General features: G+C 39.3%; 1 protein-coding gene across 6 annotated transcripts in view; it reads left to right on the top strand.

Annotated features, from left to right (window-relative positions):
• The first annotated feature begins 1273 nt into the window (after positions 1 to 1273).
• Positions 1274 to 21090, top strand: part of ADAM23 (ADAM metallopeptidase domain 23) — an 83583-nt gene continuing 63766 nt past the window's right edge. For all 6 annotated transcript variants that reach the window (XM_075028211.1, XM_075028210.1, XM_075028212.1 and 3 more), the window contains exons 1-3: positions 1274 to 1855; positions 2924 to 3150; positions 13545 to 13621. In XM_075028211.1, coding sequence (XP_074884312.1) covers positions 1687 to 1855; positions 2924 to 3150; positions 13545 to 13621 — 473 coding nt within the window. In that variant the 5' untranslated portion in view covers positions 1274 to 1686. The remainder of the gene's footprint in view (positions 1856 to 2923; positions 3151 to 13544; positions 13622 to 21090) is intronic.

Genomic DNA, 21090 nt, shown 5'->3' with positions numbered 1-21090 from the left:
ACAATGATGATGAATTCAGGCTGGAATCTAAGGAAAATGATGTAAAGCAGAGAAAATGCCTATCTTTCTGGAAATCCATGTGGTATACAGACTCCGATTAGAAGGAGTAACCTGACAAATAAAAAGCAATATCCAGACAAAAAGGAGAAACATCTTTATTTCCTCAGTGGTGAGACCTGTACCAAAATAAAATATATCTGTTCTTGGGTATGAGAAGTCTGCCGGGCAAAACGTGCACTAAGAACTCAATAGCTAAACTTGTCTCTGAACTCAGCTTCCAGGTTTTCCGGCTCCTGAAGCCATGGAACGAATACAAAGCAGCAGATTAATCTTCTTGTTTCTCTCCGAAGTTATTCTTATCTTTGCAAATATTCTTCATATAGCTGGTTCACCCCAGGCACGCTGAAGTATGAGAGACACTACTCGCTGTACAGAAACGCACTAATACTGCTGCTGAACACAGCACGCCAGAGCAGATTTCCACCAAGTCACAGTATGATTGTGTGCCTTCCCGCAGCGCTCCTCGTTGTTTATTGCCCACACATCCATTCTCTTTGTGAATACAGGTACGCTCTTCTGGTAACGTTTGGTTCTCACCTCCACAACGGCTTCATTGCGGGTTGGCTGCAGTCAGTAAGGCCGAGCGGACCACGGGGACTAAAGCAGAGAAAAGGGGGGAGATGCAAGCAACCACTCTGTTGGCTGGAGGCGCTGGGGAGGAGCGGAGGGGAGCCTGAAGCTCCACACAACGCTTGGAGCAGGAGGAGAGTTGGGGGGCAGGGTTCACGGGAAGGGCAGCTGGCGGCCCTCTGCAGCACAGGAGGCCTGCCAGGCGGTGAAACGGCCCGCGTCCCTCTCTGTGCACCGGCGGAGCGTCCCCGGCAGAGGAGAGGGGCCTGCCTCTGCTCTCCGGGGAACGGACTGACCCGGGGCGGCTTCTTCCCGTCTCCAAAGCCCCTTCCGAGCCTTGCTCAGGGCTGCTGCTCCTTCTCAAAGCAATTTCACTCCGCGTGAAGTTCCTAAAACAACTCGAGCACTTCCGAACTCCGCTTCGGAGCGGGTTTCTCTGCGTTAGCGCCGTCGGGCAGCGGCCTACTCGCTCTCCGCCCGCCCCAGGTGCACGTTACCACTCGTCAGGGCAGCCCGAGGCCCTGCCGCCGCGGCCCTCCCCCGCGCTCCGGAGCCGGGCGGCAGCTGTGCGCCCGGCTGCCGGCGGTCACCGCGCCCGGGGAGGGGGCGGGCGGCAGCACCCCGTCACGCGAGGGGGGGGCGGCGTGCCCTGCCGCGGCGCGCACCTGAGGGGCGCGGGGGCGTCGCGCTCTCCGCCCCGCCGGCGGCAGCAGCACAAGGGACAGCGGCCGCGCGGCCCCGCCCCAACCCACGCGCCCGCCGTGGGACGAGGTCGGCGCGCCTGCGCCCGCCGTGGGGTTGGCGGCTGAAGGCGGGCGGGGAGGGTGCGGAGGGGAAGGTGCGCGCGCGCCGCTGCCCGCCCGGCCGCCCTCGCGCTGAGGGAACGGTCTCCCGTAACGGCGGAGAGAGGAGCCAGACGGGCGGGTGCCGCCGCGGGGAGCCGCTCTGCCTCACCCCCGCCTCCGCCCTCCCCCGGGCGCAGCCCATCGGGGGCGAGGGCGCCGCGCTGAGCCCCCGGCCGGCCGCCCCCCGCGCCGCCCCGGGGCGCTATGAGCCATGAAGCCGCCCGGCAGCATCTCCCCGCGGCAGCCTCGCTGCGGCCGCCGCTCCTCCTCCGCCGCCTGCCGCCCCACGCTCCTGCCGCTCCTCGGCCGCCTCGTCTCGCTGCTCCTGCTCCTCCACGGCGCCTCCGGCCCCCGGGCCCGCGCGGCTGCAGCGGCCGCCGGTGAGTATGGCGGGTTGTGTGTCTGTGCGTGTGTTCGTGGGCGTGAGGTGTCTGCTGCTTCTCGGTCCCCGTTCTCCCCCGGCCCCCCTGCCGCCCCCCGGGTGATGAACCTCCATAACATCCATTCCTCCTGAACGATTTCTTTCTCCGCCCCTTCCAGCTTTGTGTACGTGTCTGCTTCGGCGTGTAGAAAAATGGGGCTCAGAAAATGTTTTCTTGGCTGGCTTGCTTCTTACAAAAGTGAGAAATGTGAGGTTTCCCCCTCTGATCTTCTGAAGCCAGTGCTGCAGTGTTTTAGAGGATGGTCTGTGTAGAAATACGCTGGTGAGGTATGCGACAAAAAAGGCTTAGGTGGTTTTTGTGTGTGTTAGGATGCATGTGTACGGGGATCTGACTGGGAAGCTAATCTGTTTGGGGTTCGATTTTTGTGTGTGCTTTTTGTTTATTTGCTTTTGATTGCATTTAGATGATATGTGGAATGCCGAATATAATTAGTTTGTGCATCATGTTATCGCCGTTATTGTTACATAGCTTGTTGATTGACTGTATCTTGAAATTTTAATGAGGAAGGATACAGGATTTAATCTGAAAAGCTGTCACCGAAGAAAAAGGCTCTTGTCAAAGTTAAAAGAGAGAGGTAGAAAACTTCTTCCGAATTCAGTTTGCCTTAGGAAAATGGGGAGTATTCTTAGACTTTTGTAGATGTATATTTCGTTTTCTGTGTCTGTGTGTCTCCAATAGAGAAGAGAACTTAGATATCAAAGAGGGTGTAGGCTACACAGCCATTAAGTTGGGGTTTTTTTTTCCTCTTGGAGGTTGAGAGGCATTAAAATATTTATAGTCCGTGACTGCATATGAAAATGTATATGCATTTAAATAAACAAGGTTATTTCTGAAACCATTTTATGTGTGAAAAATGAATCGGATCTAGCTCAATGAGTAAACTATCTTTGTTTGCTTGAGTGATTCGTAAAATATTAGAATACTGCAAGCTAAATGTGTAGCTTTTTTATGGAAATAAACACATTCTGCCATCTAATTTATGGTTGACATATCTTTCTTCCTCAGACCTGCATTGGAATGAAACGGCAGGCAGTATGGAGGGAGTACTGGCAGATGAAGAGAATACATTTCAACAGAATAAAAGCAGTAGCAGTAAAAATAACAGCTACAGCAATGCAATCCAGAAAGAGATTACACTGCCTTCAAGACTAATCTATTACATCAACAGAGACTCTGAAACCCCTTACCATATCCTGGATACTAGGGCAAGGCACCAGCAGAAACATGACAAGGTAGGGTAAAAAGAGGCTCATCTGCAGAATTTTCAAAATGGTAATATGTGATGTGGAACTGTGTGTGAATGTTATATTCATTATAATGCTGCTGATGTAGATCTTGGAGACTTAATGGTGGTCTTTACCACCATTTTTAGGAATTAAAGGAGGACATGTAATTAAACAAGAATGTAATTTCCCTTGTGTTAATTTAAAAAATAATTATTTTGAATTTCAGGATGGTTCAGAAGCTGAACTAGAGATAAAACGAATAGGAATTATGCAAAGTTGACTTGCCTGAGCATCATAGATTCTGGTGTCTTGACTTATGGTATACCATCATCAACAAAATGCTTTTTCCAAAATAGCTCTAGACTGCAGAAATGTCTGCATAGGGAGTTTCTTTAGAAACCTGAACTTACAGCATGAGTTACTTGGCTTTGAGTGTATCATGCACTACCTAATAAATGCAGTATTGGTTTCCTGCCAGTGTATGACCAGTGAAGACCACTGTAAAGTGTTACCAGTTTTTGTCAAATAATACCTGCATTTTTCATTTTTAATGACAAGATCTAGTATTTAATTTTGTGTAGATGCAGGTGGTAATTTTTTTTTTCTGAAATTGCATGGGATTGAACAAACTTTGGTTTTGTGAAATAACTTGATAAAGAAGTAAACCTATTCTAAACTGTATCACTTAGGAGGCACCCTTTAAAATCTTTCCATCCTATTTTCATAAATTTTTATTTAAAAAAATTAACTTCTTCCCTCAGGTTAAAATGGTGAAGTGAAGGTAAAGATAGTTTGTATAGGAAGAGATTGCCATGGTAGAGACAGATTGAAGAGAGACAGCAAAGCAGATCAGTGTGTATGATACTACTGAAGGACTTAGCTATAATGGCGTTCCTACCTATTGAATTGCATTTCTTTTGAAATTTTAGAAAGTGAATTTATTATGCATTATATGTGCTTTTGTTGATATTGACTGTGTGCCGTTTCAGATGTGGAATTAGTATGGAGGGACTGTATAATCTGTGAAAAAAGGATGAGATAGTTCTATAGTTTTGATGTTTTAACAGGAAGAAAGGTTGCTTCCTAGCTTATTGAACTTGGATGCCAGGATGTGCCTTTGGATGCATCTGAATACAGCAATATATTATGGATGGCACAGAAAAACTGTTCAATTGTTGGGAACTGGGGCTACTGAAGAGAATGCTACATTTGGAATTAATACCCCTTTAAAGTGAGACCACTCTTTAAAGAAACTTAAACACTAGGGACGTTCTGTTGTCCTCTTTGGAAGAGGGGTGTGGGAAGAAAGGGATTTGCAAGTGCTTGCAGACCTGCCTTTGGGAATAGTGCTTCCTCCATGTTTCTACATGAGTTTTTCCTTGGGAATCCACAGAGGAGAACGTCTGCCAATCTCTTTACTTACCCAGCATTGCCCACGAGAACATTGCCACTGTTGCCTATCCTTCCTATGCCCTACCTTATATCTACCCGTTGGGGTAAAGCTCTGCAGAAATCAGTGCTGACAGAATTGGTATTGATTTCCTTGGGTGTGCTTGCTGCTGAGTATTGTGTAAAGTGGATCTCCTTTCTACTCACTGTGTCCCTTTTAAACGTAGGGAATGCTAACGCTGCAGTTCTTACCACAGAAGGGTTCTTTAAGCTTGGGGCTTCATGGAGAGTAACATTATGTTGACTTCATTCTTCTAGCATGAAAATTCTACTGCTTTGATCCATTTAGTTGAAGGAAAGGGTTGATTATGTTCCTTGTCTGGATTGATTTTTGCATGTCTTGCTTCCAGAGCACCATAGAGGCCTCCCCCCCCCGCCCCGCCCCAGCTTCTATCTTGTGTCTTTCCTTGCATGAAGTCATTTCTTTGCCCTTCCATCTATTTTACCAATAACATAATAAGAAATATTTTGGTAGTTTTGTTCTGTTTAACATTCACTATAATTGTCTCTGTAGAGCAATAACTTGGGGGGAGGAGGGGAGAAGTCTGCCTAGGATGTAAAAGGAAAACAACCCATAAAGAAAACAGAATACAGTTGGATTGTGAAAGATACATGAGGGATTTTGGTTTTGTTTTGTTTTGGGTTTTGTTTTGGGTGGGGGATTTTTTAGTACTACTTTTATCCTTTTCCAGAATAAAAATAAATGCTGTATTGTAATAAGTCCTACTTGCAAGATTTTGCTGTCTCCCATATTGGTAATAAAAATAAATAACCAAAATACCTTTATAGTTGGTGAAGAAAGAAACCTATATTTAGGATTGATTTTTAGCACATGAAAAAAGCAAAGACAAATGTGATGACCTTATATACATACACAGTGGACAGTTGAGGAAGAAAAATACCTTTTTTTTTTCTTCTTTTTTTACTGTTCTTGGAACCATACATCCTTTAACCTGTATTTTCTTGTCAGCCTTAATACACCATTTATAAGCATACGATGTGGATATACTCCCTAACTATGGATATTATTCAGTAGACTACTATTTCAATAGTTCTGTGGAACTTCATTATAGTGGCCGAAAGAATACAAGCCATATGGATAGTTTGTGGGATTAGGCCTGAATACCTCAGAAATGCTGAGTCACTATAAGGAGAGGGGAAGAGTGGAAGAAATTGTGTGCACATGGGAATAAAGAGGTAAAGCTAGAGAAATATGATTATGTAAAATGATTTAAAGTATTTTTTTAAAGTCTCTTCTTAAAAGTAAGGGTCTGCAAACTTTTTCATGAAATATATGTAGAAATGAAGGGCTGAAGGAGGAAACAGTGTATCAGAGAATCAAAAATTTAAATAATAAATTGCTTTCTTAGCACTGATCCTCTTTATCCCCTTTTGAATTTGGTGAAATGCCATCATAACGAGATGGTATATGTGATCTAAACTGTTAGTAGAACCTCTCTCATTCCTTCTTATTCTTCTAAGAAGCTTTTTCTCACTGTTGAATAAAAGGAATGTTCACCATAGTTTTGACTACATGGTCTGTCTCTAAGGTGGACAGAATTCTAGTGTATAATCTGTTTTCTCTTTGTGTTCTAAAAAAGCATATTTTAAATACTTGGTGCTTGAAGACTCTAAAATCTGTATACCTGTTTCCTCATAGTCAAATTAAGGCTAGCTGGTTTTGAGTTCTTCTGAAGTTATTTTTAGTGTGAAATGCTCAGAAATGAGCATCTGTTTATAAAAACACACTGAAGAAGCTCACAAGAATCCTTAAACTTGCTGAAGAGGTCTGAGTCATCTGTGTTCTGCGGCTCTGTCTTTCTAAACTTCTGCAGATGGAGGTAGCGTTTTGAATGAACTGGTAATATCTTTATTGAACCAGATGACTGCTTTGATTCATTTTTGCAGACTGCATATAGAAGATTGTAAGGACCTAGCGGGAAGTCTGCATAGGACACCACTTGTCACAAAAGTCTAGGAGCAAGTCTTTATGGTGGCCAGCAGAGGGAAAAATCTCCCAGCACAGGATGTGATCTCAAGATAATAGGATTGCCAGAGAAACACAGCTCAGGGCAACCTTACCAAACTTTGAGTGGAAAATAGCTTGAACTAGGTGCATATGAAGGAAGACTGTATCTGCTGGATGGTTGCTAACTGTTTTTAGATCACTGAATCATAAATTCTCAGCAGTTATAAAGAAGCAATGTCTTCATGCATAATTCTAAGCTGTTAGTGTAATTTTGGGGAGGAGGCAGGTGTTAAGAAACCTGTTTTGCAGACCCTAATGACTGAAAAAAAAAAAGTGTGATAGTTTTAACTGAGGACAGTTGTCTGTCCCCCCCCCCAAAAAAAAAAAAAAAAAATTAGTTTTGAGCTATTTTTCTTGGGGTGAAAACTTCAGGTGCTTCTGTTCAGCTCAGCTGTTTGTCATATAAAGAAAATATTCCTGCCAGGCTGAATGTTATGTTTTCTGCAATGTTGCCCTGCTTTAAAGGTTGAGATACAGTGGTCTCTCAGTCCTTTATGCAGCTTCGGTATGTAGTGTATGAAAGTGGAGAGGGAAAGCATCTTTAAGATGAAAAGAAAACAACTGTATCACAGCCATTGCAAAGGGGGTGTTATTGAAGAAAAAGCAGGCCCGTTTTGTAAAAGATGAAAGATTGTGGTTAATCTCTCAAGAGGTGACATCATGTGAATTCTTACTAAAATCCAGATTAAAATCCTGTGCATTAATTACTGTCTTCCCTTCCCTTGCCTGTTTTAGGCCAGGTCTTCACTTTTAATCCCTGTGTAATAAAACCAGATCAAAATAATGAATGAACTTCATGTGTCGTATGTGTATGAGTTTAAGACTATTGGAGAATCTTTGTAGTATTTCAGCTGGCTTTGCATTTTTTTTTTCAGAATTTTCTGAGGAGCAGCTTCAATTTATACTACTTGCAAATAGATGATTTTGTGTACTTTTTTTTCTATTCTATATTGAATTTATATTAATGCAAAAGGCTTATCTGGACTCTGTGTCTTTAGTAGTTACTTAAAGGAGGGTTCAAATTGGTCTTCCTGTCTTTGGTTTCTGGGAGTAGAAGGCCATCTGCCTTATGCCAGCTTCTCATCGAGTAGATCTACATCTTGGTTTCCTAGCTGAAATGTGGGTCATGATACTTCTAAAACTTTGTAAATCCCCCCCCCCCCTTTTTTTTTTTAAATATGTTTCTGGGTCCTCTCATGAGCTTCAAGCAATAACCTACAAAAGGTTTCAGTTCCTAAGTGTTAGGTAATGCAACACTTGCACTTGTTAGGCCTTGTTCTGAAATTAAAAAAAAAAAAAAAAATGTTCATAGGTTTTCTAGCATTTGTGGAAAGCTGGGTACTGCAGGAAAGCGGTCCAAGATATGGATGCACTACTTTGTAGAATCTTATGAACAAAACCCCGAGAGGGATATGATTTTAGAGGCCAGTGTCACTACGGACGGGTATCTAAGTATTGTCATGTTGGGAGAGCGTGGTGGGTTCTGGTCTCTGGGGTTAAAAGAGCAACACTAGGATTGCTTTCAGTGTAGGCCTGAGCCTTTGTTCACATGCTGACAACCATTCTTCCAAAGAACAGCCTTTGAGGCTTGAGGTTCAATTGGGACAAAGTAACCTCTCTACTGTTAATTGTTAAAGACCAGAAACAAATCATCAACAGGAACTTCTCTGAAATCCCAGTATGTTTTAAGCATGAGTTTTTACATGCTGCTGTGACGCTTATGTATGCTGTTGTGGTATGAATTGCTTTATTTCCAGTGAATTGTGGAAGGTTATCTTGGCATATGTGCCATATAGTAGATGTTTTCCGAACACTAAAGAAGGATGGCTTCTGTATAAAGTCTGAGGATATGCAAACAAGCTAAAAAAAGAGTGAGGAACTACTATATAGTAAGTCACGTTGATTTGTGACAAAACTTGTACTATTAATAGAATGAAGGTCTAGATCAAAAAATGTTTTAATGGTGTAAAATCCATCTAAATCTGACTTAGATTTCTAATTACGAAATGGGAGTGATGAAACTCCTTGCTCAGCTACTGTAATGAGAGAGGCAGCATTTGGCCATTATGTTAAGTCAGCAGAACTATATGCAAAAATAGATTTCTAAAAGCAGTGAGCTTGTTGTTTGGAGATCATATCTGTATGAATATAGCAAAAGACCCATAGGTACTATCAGTCAGTTAAATAATGCTGTTACTTTTGTTTAAAGACTTGTGACAGAACTTAGTATTTTTGAAGGGATAACACATTATTGCACTTGGCATAGTTTTACTGTGATGAAAGTAAAACCAATATAGTACTTTACTTTTGGTGATGATGGTTGTAAAATTCCTGAAAGTCTGGAAGAAGTGAACTATGGACCAATGATGCTGAAGTGCAATAATGAAAACAGTGAAAGCATTCAAGTTGTGACATGAATCAGTAGAACTGAGATTCCACTTACAGCCCTCTAGTCCGTTTTTATCTTGAAATTTACAGTAAGCTAATAACTGATTTGGAAGAAACTGGAATTCTTTATGTATGGATTTTTAGCTTGGAAAAAACCCTGAGAGCTACTGTTTTGCACAAGCAGCTGCAGCACTCTTAGAATGTCCCTAGTATGAAGAATCTCTTATTACAGTGACTATGCTAGTAATCTGAGCTTCCAGAACAGTGAAAAAAAGATTCGCCCCCCCCCCCCCCCAAAAAAAAAAAAAAATAAAAAATTTGGGTTTGGGGGCAGGAAAAATTTTAGACTCAGATCTTCCTTCAAACCACTCCTCTATATATCATCAGTAAGTCTGCTGCAGAAAAACTTTATGTAATTTTGCAGCTTTGCTGTTGGGGTAGCTTATAGCTGTCAAAGTGGGAACCTCTCTGCAGAGGTTTTTAGATAATAAACAAACATGTACAAAGGAACTTGGTCTCCTGTTTATGTAAGTAAAGAATACTCATGCAGATGTGAACATAGGCATGTAGCGAGTGGTACAAGAAGGTGATGTTAAATATTTTTCCCATGAAAAGACGTGGTAAGATATCTAGCCCATATAGGTTCTTCAAAATGTATACTAATCTACATTATGTTCTTGTTTGAATTTATATTTCTATGCCAATCAGAAGAACACTGTATTTCAGATTATACTTCAGGCATTGTATTACACAGTAGCAGATAAGAAAATACTGTGACATGATAAAAATTCCACAGATACTCTTCTGAAATACTTCCTACCATCATGGTGATATATGATGGTTGTAACAGCTAAAACACCTGGTGACTCCTTTCAGGATTAAATACTTCAGTCTCATTACTTTCACCTGATTTCTAGTTTATGGCTTTCATGGGTGGTTATCTGTTATTAAACTGGCTTAACAAAACCTGTATTCTGCTGCAGTGTGGTGTATCATGTTCACCTGAATTCAAAATGGTGTTTTTACTAAACTCCAGGGATTTAAAATCCAGTAACCAGTGGTTTGAGCTGAGTTTGGTGGAGAACATGCCCTACTGCAGGGTAGCAGATTAGTGTCAGCTGCTTTGCAGCACTTGCTAATGTGTACAGGCTGCATCTGTTAAGTGAGGCACAGCAATAGATAGCAAGTGGTCTTTTTATATACAGAAGCGATTGTTTTCAGAAATAGCAATGATATTATATCTAATCCTACAAGACAAACTTTTTCTTATGATATTGTAGAAAAGTTAATTTAAATAATTTTAAATTGCAGAAGGATAAAGAATACATGGTTGATGGCTTAGAAACTTAAAGGATGATACGTGTGTATCATTGAATGGGCTTGATTGGACAAAAGAAAGGCTATAGAAGATCAGAGTAGATGTCCATCTAGCTGTCCCTGAGAGCAATCAGTAGCAGATGCCTAGGGTGGAATATAGGAGCATAACAGTCATGGGGTGCTACTTCCTAGACTGGTCTCCCAGACTCCAGCAAATTGTAGCTCAGGATCTTCTGGGAACCAGAACTTGTCTTCTGGATTTAATAGCCCTTGATGGGAATTTCTGATCTTGAGGTTATCCAGGGTTTTTTTAATACATGTATATTTTTAGTATCTGTGATGTCTTGTGCTGAACTTTCAGGATTTTGGTGTGTTTCAGTATACCGTGATTGCTTTTGAAGTGTGTTTTATTATTCGAGGTGGTATGTCATCCTCCACACTTAAGCATTTTCTTGATCACTTAAGTAGCTTGGATCTTCTTGAAAGGAGAGAGATTTAAGAGTTTGGCTTATTTAGTTGGTTTGGAATTGGCAGTCAGAAGAATAGTAGGGACAAAAAAAAAAAAATTTGAAGTGGGAAACAAAATACTCGGGTCTCTCTCTTGCAGGTGATTAGCTTTGATGCTGCTCTTGTTCTAAATAGTGTTTCAAAGAATACACATTTTAAGTAATGTGTAGTCTGTTAGGAGAAGTGGAAGAAATGCTGCACTTGTATCAAACTGAAAAGAAAGAGTGTATTTTTATTTCTAAACTAACCATGGAAAAAGTATATGGTCCCTTTTGATATTACTTTTTTCTCAACTTGGCTAAGTACAGCGTTTGGGATCACTGGTAGTTAGTATTATTTCTAAAACAACTTGTAAACATCATTAATTATATACTACACTGAGTAAATCCTGATTGAGCAGCCGCTCTTTGCCATGTTAAGTATGTCAGGAATGTTATGTCATAGATCAGTAAATGGTAGTCTTATCTTAAAGGAAAGACTCAATCTTCATGGATTGTATGTAAAAATGCAGTATACTCAAAATTACCATGTTTATCCTTGAGCAGGAGATATTTTGAAACTTCCAACTACATAGTACATGCTCTTTTAAACTTTGCAGATAGTTAATAATTGTCATGTTTGTGGCATGTATATGAAGACGCCTAATTTTAGGTAAATGTTACATGTGGAGGAGACTCAAAGCAGTAGCACCTGTAACTCTTAAGTGGAATCTTTATGGGATAAAACTAATTGCAACTCTTTTCCTGCAAAAAATTTTCATGCTTTTTTGAAAAATTAAATACATACATGTGCAAGTTGAAAACATGAGGTTTTTGTCAGACAGGTGCTTTTCAAGCACCTTGTGACACTTGTTCCTTGGTTTCATTGTGCAAAAAAAGCGGAGCAGGGGCTGAAAAGCCTCTCCTACTAGGCATGCATTTACACTGAGGTTCTGTGCTTTTTTTTTAGTATATATGCTGGCTTTCATCCTTGCAGATTCTCTCACATTTTTTCTTGATGGAGATTCTCTCCATTGAGTCATCTGTTTGTCTTTATACTCAAACTCTTTCACTCTGGTGATTCAGAGCAGCTGTAAACTGAGTTTGCCAGGCCAGTGTTATCAGTGAATTGGTGAACTGGTGAGATGACTGTTAATATTAATTTACCAAAAAATGTCACAGAGAGAAAGCTTGATACTGGCTTGCTTCCATAATATTTTAGATATCACCTAGGAATATTATTTTTAAAATTCTTGTTTAAAGCTAGTGTATTTTTTAATAGAAAAAAACCCCAGGATTTAGGTAAGAGATTGTTTAATGATACTAAAGATCTTTAAAATATTTTGTAACTCCACACTTTTTATAAAGAAGCTTGACAACAAAGCTCTGTGACCCTGTTGAAAGAGAGATGATAATTCTGGGGGCAAAGAATGATTGACTAACACAGGAAACATTACAGCTGATTTTAGTCACTTTAGCAACTTTTAGAAATTTTTAAAAAAATTATATTGAAGGGGTGTATCAAAGATGATGGGTAACTTTGCTGAGAAATAAGATGAAAATCAGTGCTGCTCTGTGTAGTGCAAGAATGGAAGAGGAACATAAAGAATTTATCCTTTGTGGAAAAATTTCCAAAGGAGAACAAAATTGTAGGCCTTGTGGGCTGTAAAGGCTAACTTTCATGTTATGTTGTAAACTAGCTAGAACTATATAGTTTTTGTGACATACCTGAAGATTCATTGTGGTGTTTAATAAAAAATAGTATTTTTGTCTTTTGATTAAACGGCTTAGTCATAATATTCCAACTTCATGTAATTATTAATGCTGTATCAAATTAGTGTATAAGTAAGCATGATTTGATTAGACCATTATTGGGGAAGAGGTTCTATGAAATTCAGATCTAATCTTTGCCACCCTGCTGGAACAGTGTCTTCAAAAAAGAAATTCTTGGATCATCTTTTCTCCTTATTTTTCTAGAAAACAGATGAACATGTTTTAAATGCCTTTGGCTTCAGTTGCAACAGTATAGAAAAGAATAAAGAATACAATTTATATAACTGAAAAAAATTGAATATCGTGAAAGTTAAAGTTAACTCCCTATGTGAGACAAGCTCATGTTGTTTTATTGGTGTTGTATGTTGAGCAGCATGAGTCTTCTGTGTGCTGGTTTGGCTATAATGCCAAGTAAAAAGTCTGTAGTTGTGAAAGGATTACTTTGAAGGAGTCTTTCATAACATGTAATATAAGGCTTGCCATGATTTTATTATTTGAAGGTGTGTATTACAAATGCTTTAATTATTTCAGGCCTTTTAAAGTGAATGAATGCAGTAACATAATTAAAAGAACAGTATACTACATTACTTATGCTTTTATCTATATTTTGCCATAATCAGATGACTATATAACATTTATGTGAATCTTCTTTTTTCCTTTTTTTTCTTCTTGTTTTTGTGAGAAATGAGTGTGTATTTGAAAGCATGCTTTTCAGGTACCATTTGCATCTCTCTCTTCCTTTACCCTCTAAAAAGGCATATCCTTCTGAATCAGAATTTGGTACAAGGGCAAAGCTTTTCATATGCCTATGAGATTCATGAAAATAAGCGTGTTTTCCATAACTTTGTTTTTCACAGGTGTTTGTCACATATTTGTTGCATATAAAGCTCAGTGATTCTTCTGACAACTTTAAATGTTCTGCAAAACTGTGTAGTACTGCTGTGTGTTCATGTTTACAGGCTGTGCATCTGGCCCAGGCAAGTTTCCAGATTGAGGCCTTTGGCTCCAAATTCATCCTTGACCTCACACTGAATAAGTAAGTGCACAATTTGAGGTTTCTTTCTTTCCTGCTCTTGTCTTTAACTTATGGTACAAGGTCAGGGCATGTGAAATCCCAAGATCTGTGGAAAAATATGCTGTTATCCAAGTTTATTAATACAAAATAACATCTAGCCTTTTGAAAGCAAGGTAACTGTTATCCTTGCTGATGCCCATAACACACATACCTTTAAAATTTTATAATTCATCATAAAATAAATGATGATAGAGAGATTCCAGTACCAGTAGTGCTTGAAAGGTGTGAATTTTCTTGTGCATTTTTTTACTTATTGATGAACTGTCATGCAGATGTTGTTTTAGTTGCTCAAGTTGATGTGTAGGAATATTGTAAATACTTGTATGAATGGCTCATCGTTAATGATCTGGAAAACATGCTGTTGTCGCTATAATCATGAAGTTCCTAATGAGGTGGGAATCCTAACAGTTTGGCTGTACTGAAAGGTGTGGCTAGAGTCTGTCTACCAGTAAGATAGACAATTTTACGTAATCGTCAGGTCTAGAAGATCTGACTTGTAATACGGGTCAATGGCAGTTTAGTTGTTTATATCACATCTATTTATATCCCCAGCTGAAGGTATGGAACTATGTTTTTCTAAAAATTATAATGAAGTTTTTTTGCCACTGAAAGTTTACACTGAGAAAGTTTAAGAATAAGGTAGAAGTATAAAATCAGTACTAAATTCTGGACCGGTAAGATTATCTACAGTGTTGCTTAAAAGTGTATTTATTTACCCCTTCTGCTGCCCTTGAGCCTTTCAGCACACTTAAAGGAGAAACAGATTTACAGAAACAATTGCATACTGTTTTAAAAACAAAACAAAACATGTTCCTCTGGTCTTGAGGTCCATATGAGGTCTTACTTTGGTCTTAACTGTCATGTAATGAAAGTTTTGTTAGGGAGAAAAATGCAAGCTTATTAAATATAATAGCTTTTCAAAGCAGCAAGATATGGCTTTATAAAATTTGCTGAACTGTTATATTCACATATTTTGGTGCTTAGCTACTAGTTATCAGATGTTTTGCTGTAAAGGTGAACTGGGAACATTTTCCTTCATCCAGGCATGATTTTGAAGTTAGGCTGCTCTTGCAGTTCCATCTTTTAAAATGTGATACAAAGTCTTGAGTGGCTGGGAAAAGATGAGTTAATATGAAGGCAGAGAATGGCACACAGAATGGAAGGAGAAAGAAAGCTTGAAGATAACTGGGTGTTCTCTAGCCTCTGGAAGAACCGTAGCATAGTGGAAGACTACAGTGTTTTAGGAGAGCTGGACCCATGCAAAGTAATTTCCAGTGGGGTAATCATGACATTTGTGAAGGGAACCTATATCTAGTGGCCTCCAAGCTACAGGGAATTTCTCCTCTTGGTCTGCTTGCCACTGTTCCTGTTTGCATGTCCAGCCAGTAGCGAGACTGAACAGATTCCCAAGATGGCACTAAGCATAGGGTATGGCTGGTCACACAGATCATCACAGAGAAAAAACATTGCCTTTACTGGCACCATGTATAAACACGAACAGCACTCAGGTAAACAAGAATACAAACAGCCTGATAAAGTTCTCCAGGTGATGGGAACTGGAAGCTTGCTAGTGAAATGTGCACACCAGCCCTCTCCTGATTCACAAGCACGCCCACATTCAGACTCTAATGTTAACACAGGCTTTAAGTTGATCAAACATTCATGTCTAGGCCTGAGGTCTCTTTGTCACCAGCTTAGACCTTAGGTCTTTCTAGATACAGGTCTTCTCATAGTTGTTGACTGACTCTGAAGTTTGCTTGCACATCACACCTATGCAGAATAGAGAGCAAAGTCACTCAGAAGATATGAGTAGGACTCAATAAAAACAGAGGCCAGACTGTAGTGATCAGGTGCGGGGCTGGGCCAAACAAATACTGACTTGCAGCTTACACTAGTGACTCCTTTTTATGCCACTTCCTCTCCATTTTCCCGCACTTGTTCTCCTGATTCACCTTCCCTATCTCTGGCGCTTCCCCTGGACATCCCACAAAAATGTTTGCACATTTCCACAAGCCCCTGCAGACATCCTGTAATAAATTTTTTCTTTCCCAGGACACCCATGATGACATTGTTTATCACTTCTTATCTGTTCTAAAGTTCTGGTTGAATCTCTTCAAGGCTATGCCTGAGTGGCTCTTTCCATGGCTTTTCAGTCAGTGACCTAACAGAGATAATTACAAAGACCAGAACTCTTATCTTCTGTTCATTAGGGTTTGTGAGTCTGGGTGTTGGTTGCTTTTCCTGTCCTAGTCTCTTATGCTGAATGGCTGTTAACCAAATACCATCACAAACCAGATAGCCTTACATTCCCCACACCCTTGCAGTGTTAACCATTGTCCAGCCCTGCTGTTTGTCCTTGCTTATTTATAACAACAAAGGGTCCATAAAGAAAGTAAATGTACATATTTTTTCCAACTGTGGTTCCTTTATCAGCAATCAAGAAATGCAATGTCTTTCACTTCAAAAAGAGAGAGGAAGATCACTTGCTGTGTACCTTATGCAAAGAAGTTCTGCTCTTGGGGTATCGAGAATTTTCTTACTGGCTATGTGTAAGGTGCAGGGTGTTCAGGTGCCTTATTGGTACCCCTACCATTTACCTCTTTATACATCAGGTTTTCTCCTAGCTTCCTATGTGGCTTTTGACTCATAAATGTTTAACTCTTGATCTGGCTCTGCTCCAGAAAATAATGACTTCAAAAACCTGCCCTACTTCTTGACCTGACATAAGACTCTAAAACCGTAAGTCATAAAACTTGTAACATCTTAACTTGTAAATACCCGTAGACAATGATTTGAAAAAGACCCATTCCGTTACATTTATGTGTTCAGCAAAATGCTGCCTTTTGCTACTATGTTGGATTACAATGAATTTTAGTTGGCATACTGGTATTGCTAATGTCTGGTCAGAAGGAAAGGCAGAACAACAACAGGGCCACAGACTTGATCTGTTATGTGCTATTGGCCAAAATAATCCAGTCACATGTGGAATATGTATTCAAAATCTGGAATACCCTTGAATATGTTGAATATATATTTGTGTCGGTTACTCCAAGGTGAGTTAATGTCTACTGCTCTGTGTGTGTATTCTGGTTTTGTCCCTTTTTTAGGAAAGTTCTTTGAGTATATAAAGCTAAAATCAGAGGATTGTTGTTGCCTACAAAACAGGTTTTGGTTTTAAGTTTTCTTTATCTTTGTTGGAATCTGTGCGGTTACCTACCTTCTATGTTCCAGCTGCTCTTTTTTTCACAGCAAGTATTATAACCAGGAGGTGAAGAAAATTGGATATTCACTTGCATTAATAACTGTCAGGATTTTGTAAGAAGAACACATGGCAATCTGGAAGTTTCTGGAGCACGTTAATATAAATTCTTACTTGAGGTTTTCTATCTCGCTATAGTGCAACAGCACAAACAGCTTGAAGGGAATACAAGCTCATCAAACCTCTTGAATCCAATGTGCAGAGACAATTCAAATGTAAGATTTGTATGGAATTTGAATGGATAATCAGCTTTTCAGTTGCACAGGGCCTACAAGTGTTAAAACAGATGAAATATAATTTGTTATTCTAAAGGTCATTGTTGGCAGCTTTTTCTGACAAGAAGACTCAAGAAAAAAGATTAGTTTTGAACTCTAACAAGGTGGGCTACTCTGAAGTTTCAGACATTTTGCCCCTCGTTACACTTAAATGTTTGACCAATTTCAGGCTGTCAGTGTGATGTAATTTATGACAATGCATAATAACTGCAGATATGTGGATTATGGAAGTAATTTGATGCAAAAAATAATACTTTTTCTAATCTGTAATGGATTAAATAATGGTTTTAGTTAATACTCTTTCTACAAAAATGAAAGATTATAGGGTACTAGTGGGGTAACGATTAACCCCATTTGAAAAGTTAAACTTTTTATAATTCAGCTATGATTGCCCAAACTCGATAAATTTCCTGTGCAACAAGTAACATGTACCATTGTCTCAAAACCTGATTTATATAAAAATCCTTTAAAAGTGTTCATTAATTTCAGTAAATTCATATTTTTGTCCTCAATACTGTCAATTAATGGTTGTAACAATGTATTTGAGTAATCAATGATCCTAGGATATCTGAACAATTTCTTACTTTTTTAATTTATGTATGTATAATATAAATTATATACATACATTTGTGTATTATATACATTTCTGTGAGGTGCTAACAAATTACTTTTTAATGATCTGTTTTCCACCAATTTGTAAAAGGCTTTTAAGCTGCTGCTCTTCTGTTGAAGGCCAAGTATTTCTGCAGGTAACTCTTATGTCCTGTTTAAAGCTAGCAGTCTTTTATGTTTTGGTGTAGTACTAAAACACATCAGAAAGCAATACTACCAAAAGCTGTGAATTAAAAATGTCTACTTGCTATTTTTTTGAGTGATGAGTATATTGTCTGGCAGTTTTCAGCCAATGGTCTAGCACCAGTCTCTAAATAAGGAGTCACCTCCAGCACTGGGGGCTGGGACCATGCTAGAGCCTTCTCCCACTGGGACTGTGGTGTCTGAGGCCCATACAACGAATGGGGAATTAGGTACCTGAGCTGGACAGAAACAGAAGGTAAAAACCAATGACAAAAAACTTCTGTCCCTTCCTACTGAAAACTTCCCTCCAAATATTTTTCAGCTTTTCTTTCTTTTCCCTGTAGAAGTCTACCTTTCCAGGAAAATGGATTTCAATTAAGAGGTCATATGAAAAAAATCTGGCATCTTTGGCATGAACTGAGAAAAAACCCCTACCATGTTTGACTGTAACACGACTTAAATATTTGAGACCTTAAAATATTATGACTACTGTGAGCAGTCAGTCTTTGAAGTGCAGCATTACAGCCAACATATTACAGCCAATTTTATCCATCAGTTTAAAGCTTATAATTGTTGTGTAGTCTTTGTGTATGTTTCTGTGGGGCTGAATTTAACTTGAGAATAGTCCCAGCAGAGATTACATTGTTAGCATAATTTAAAAAACAGTGGGGCAGTAACTGGATTATTTGAGAATCTATTTGATTCTTGTTTTTTCTCAAAATTCTTTTTCAATGGAAATGGGAGAACTAGTCACAGTTTTCCAGAAAGAAAACTTCAAATATTTATAACATTTTCTTAAATAAAAGCTTAAACATTTAGGGTACTAAATGGATCCTATGAGATACAGAAGCTGTGTAAATTAAATGTGATAATATTACTGTGGCAAGTTTAACTCTAGTCAGCTTTTTAAAATTTGTTACAGATGAGATGCAAAGAACTCGGTGGTAGGATTTTACAACAATGAGTGTGTACTCCTGTGAGTAAGTGCAGTCTTGAGCATCTCAGCTGTAGGTAACAGGGCTTTACTGCCTCATTTGCCACACCCAGAACTGGAGGCAACCTATTAAAAGTTATCATTGCCTCAGTGGGCATTTCATGTGCAAAGAGACAGATACTAAAACCTCTATATATTTTTCAAGACATATTAATGTGTGAAAAAAGTCGTCTTTTGTCATTTTAAAAATTATAAAAACCTGATGGTGTGAGGAAGCTTCCTTCTCAATTACTGTGTTCAGCCATAAATTAGAAGCATTAATTAAAAGCAGTATTTCAGTAATTCTGTCTTCTCTTAGTATTTTGTTTCTGTAATTTTAAGTGTTTAGTACAGTTCTCTTCAGGTATTTTTTTCCATCCTGTCACTAAGGTTATGATAAAAATGTGTATCTTACAATATTATGTATGCATTTGCATTTTTATGTTCACTAATGTGCACTGTTTAGTGTTTTACTCATGCACTCTTCCAGGAATACAGTAGGAGGCAGCACCAGTCCTGCCATTGACCAAGGGCTTGCACTCTTAGCTCAATGTCTCAAATATTTCTCAGCAGTGTTTCTAGTTCCTTGTCAGCTACTTCTTTCATTCCTCCTAGAACTTTCTAGATCAGTCCTTTTAATATTTTTTCTTTTTTGATCTGATTTTTCTTCATCTCATCTGCTTCTCTTTAGCAAATCTTTATAAAATAAAAAGTGTGTATGTCTGTCTGTTTCTAATATGTTTTATAGGGGAGCACTTATAACTGCAGCTATAGAAATTAATGTTGCAGTCCCTGACTTTCAAGAACTCAAGTTTTGGATTCCCCTGTAGTAATTAAGTAATATCGCTATGCCTGCTGTGCAATGTATGAGTAGAGTTGTGCTCCATAGAATGGCTATCAATAAAATCATTGACCACAGAACTTATTTTAACAAGACTACAAGAAACTCAGCACAGGCTAATTTGTTTGTTTGAAATTCCACCTTTTTTTTTTTTTTTTTTCCCCATGCTGATGTGTGAGCTCTTGGGATGTATGTTCCTGCATGGCATCTGGGAGCCTCTGGGAAGAGGCATCTTAAAGAATTTGTAAAAAACAAAACAAAAACGAAAGAACAAACAAAAAAACCCCTCCACCCCCACACCCCCCCCCCAAAACCCCAAACCCCCAAAAACCCAAACCCCAAAACCTGAGAGGACATGCTGTTTGTATTTTAAAATGCAGACATTGATGTTGTGAATGTTAGCCCTCTTGTCAGACTGGTGGAGTGAAAAGACTTTATCCTGTGCACTCCTGATCCTGGATTTAATTAAGTGTGGATCTCACACCCTTCTGAACAGGGTTTTGAATGTCTGTCAGCTGAGATGCGGCCACAGCCATTGGTTTGGTGGTTTGTTAGGGTCAGCAAGCTCAGGGCAAGGCAAATACACATTTGGGGCAATATGACAATTCTATAAAATTCTGTGTAGCAGGATGAGGATGTTTATTGCCTCCCCTGTGTAACAGCTACAGGTATCAAATACAAAAGGAGGCTTGAGAAGAGGTGCTTCTCAAAAAAATTAAAATGCAGGTCTTGTCACAGGATACTGTGCATATTAAACTATTTACAAGAGTTAAGGGATTGGAAGAACAGAAAAGAAATCTACTGAGGGCCATTGAAAACAATTACACTAACTCTGGTTTATGAAATCCTGCTGTCACAGATCACTGGGTGCTGAGAAAACTCCCTGAAAAATTGCTACGTGTGTATCTGCTGTCAAACAACTACTAAGCAGTTGTCTGACTTGATGCATCCTTTCTTAGGTTATATTCTTACTCCTTGCTCACATGTAACCACTGCAACATGGCAGTGCTGAAGAACTGTTATTTTTCTAATTTAGTAGATTTTTCAGTCTGTTTCTGACACGGTCTGGTCTTGTTAATAGTGACATCTTTATGCTGAAGTGAATTACTGGGATCTCAGATTCTGTTATAGTCAGGCTGAAATCTTTGCATTTAGAGCTAGTATGAAGCCTGTGTATGCTTGACATGATTAATTAAGTTCATCAAACTAGCTCCTAAGAGCCTATATAACTGAGTTTAACTTGATTCAATGACAGAACTAAAGTTGTGCAATATAGTTCAACATGGA

This window comes from Buteo buteo, chromosome 5, assembly GCF_964188355.1.
Source record: "Buteo buteo chromosome 5, bButBut1.hap1.1, whole genome shotgun sequence".
NCBI classification, from domain to species: Eukaryota; Metazoa; Chordata; class Aves; order Accipitriformes; family Accipitridae; genus Buteo; species Buteo buteo.
Note: the sequence above shows the minus strand (reverse complement) of the source record. Positions and strands in the feature narration are given on the sequence as shown.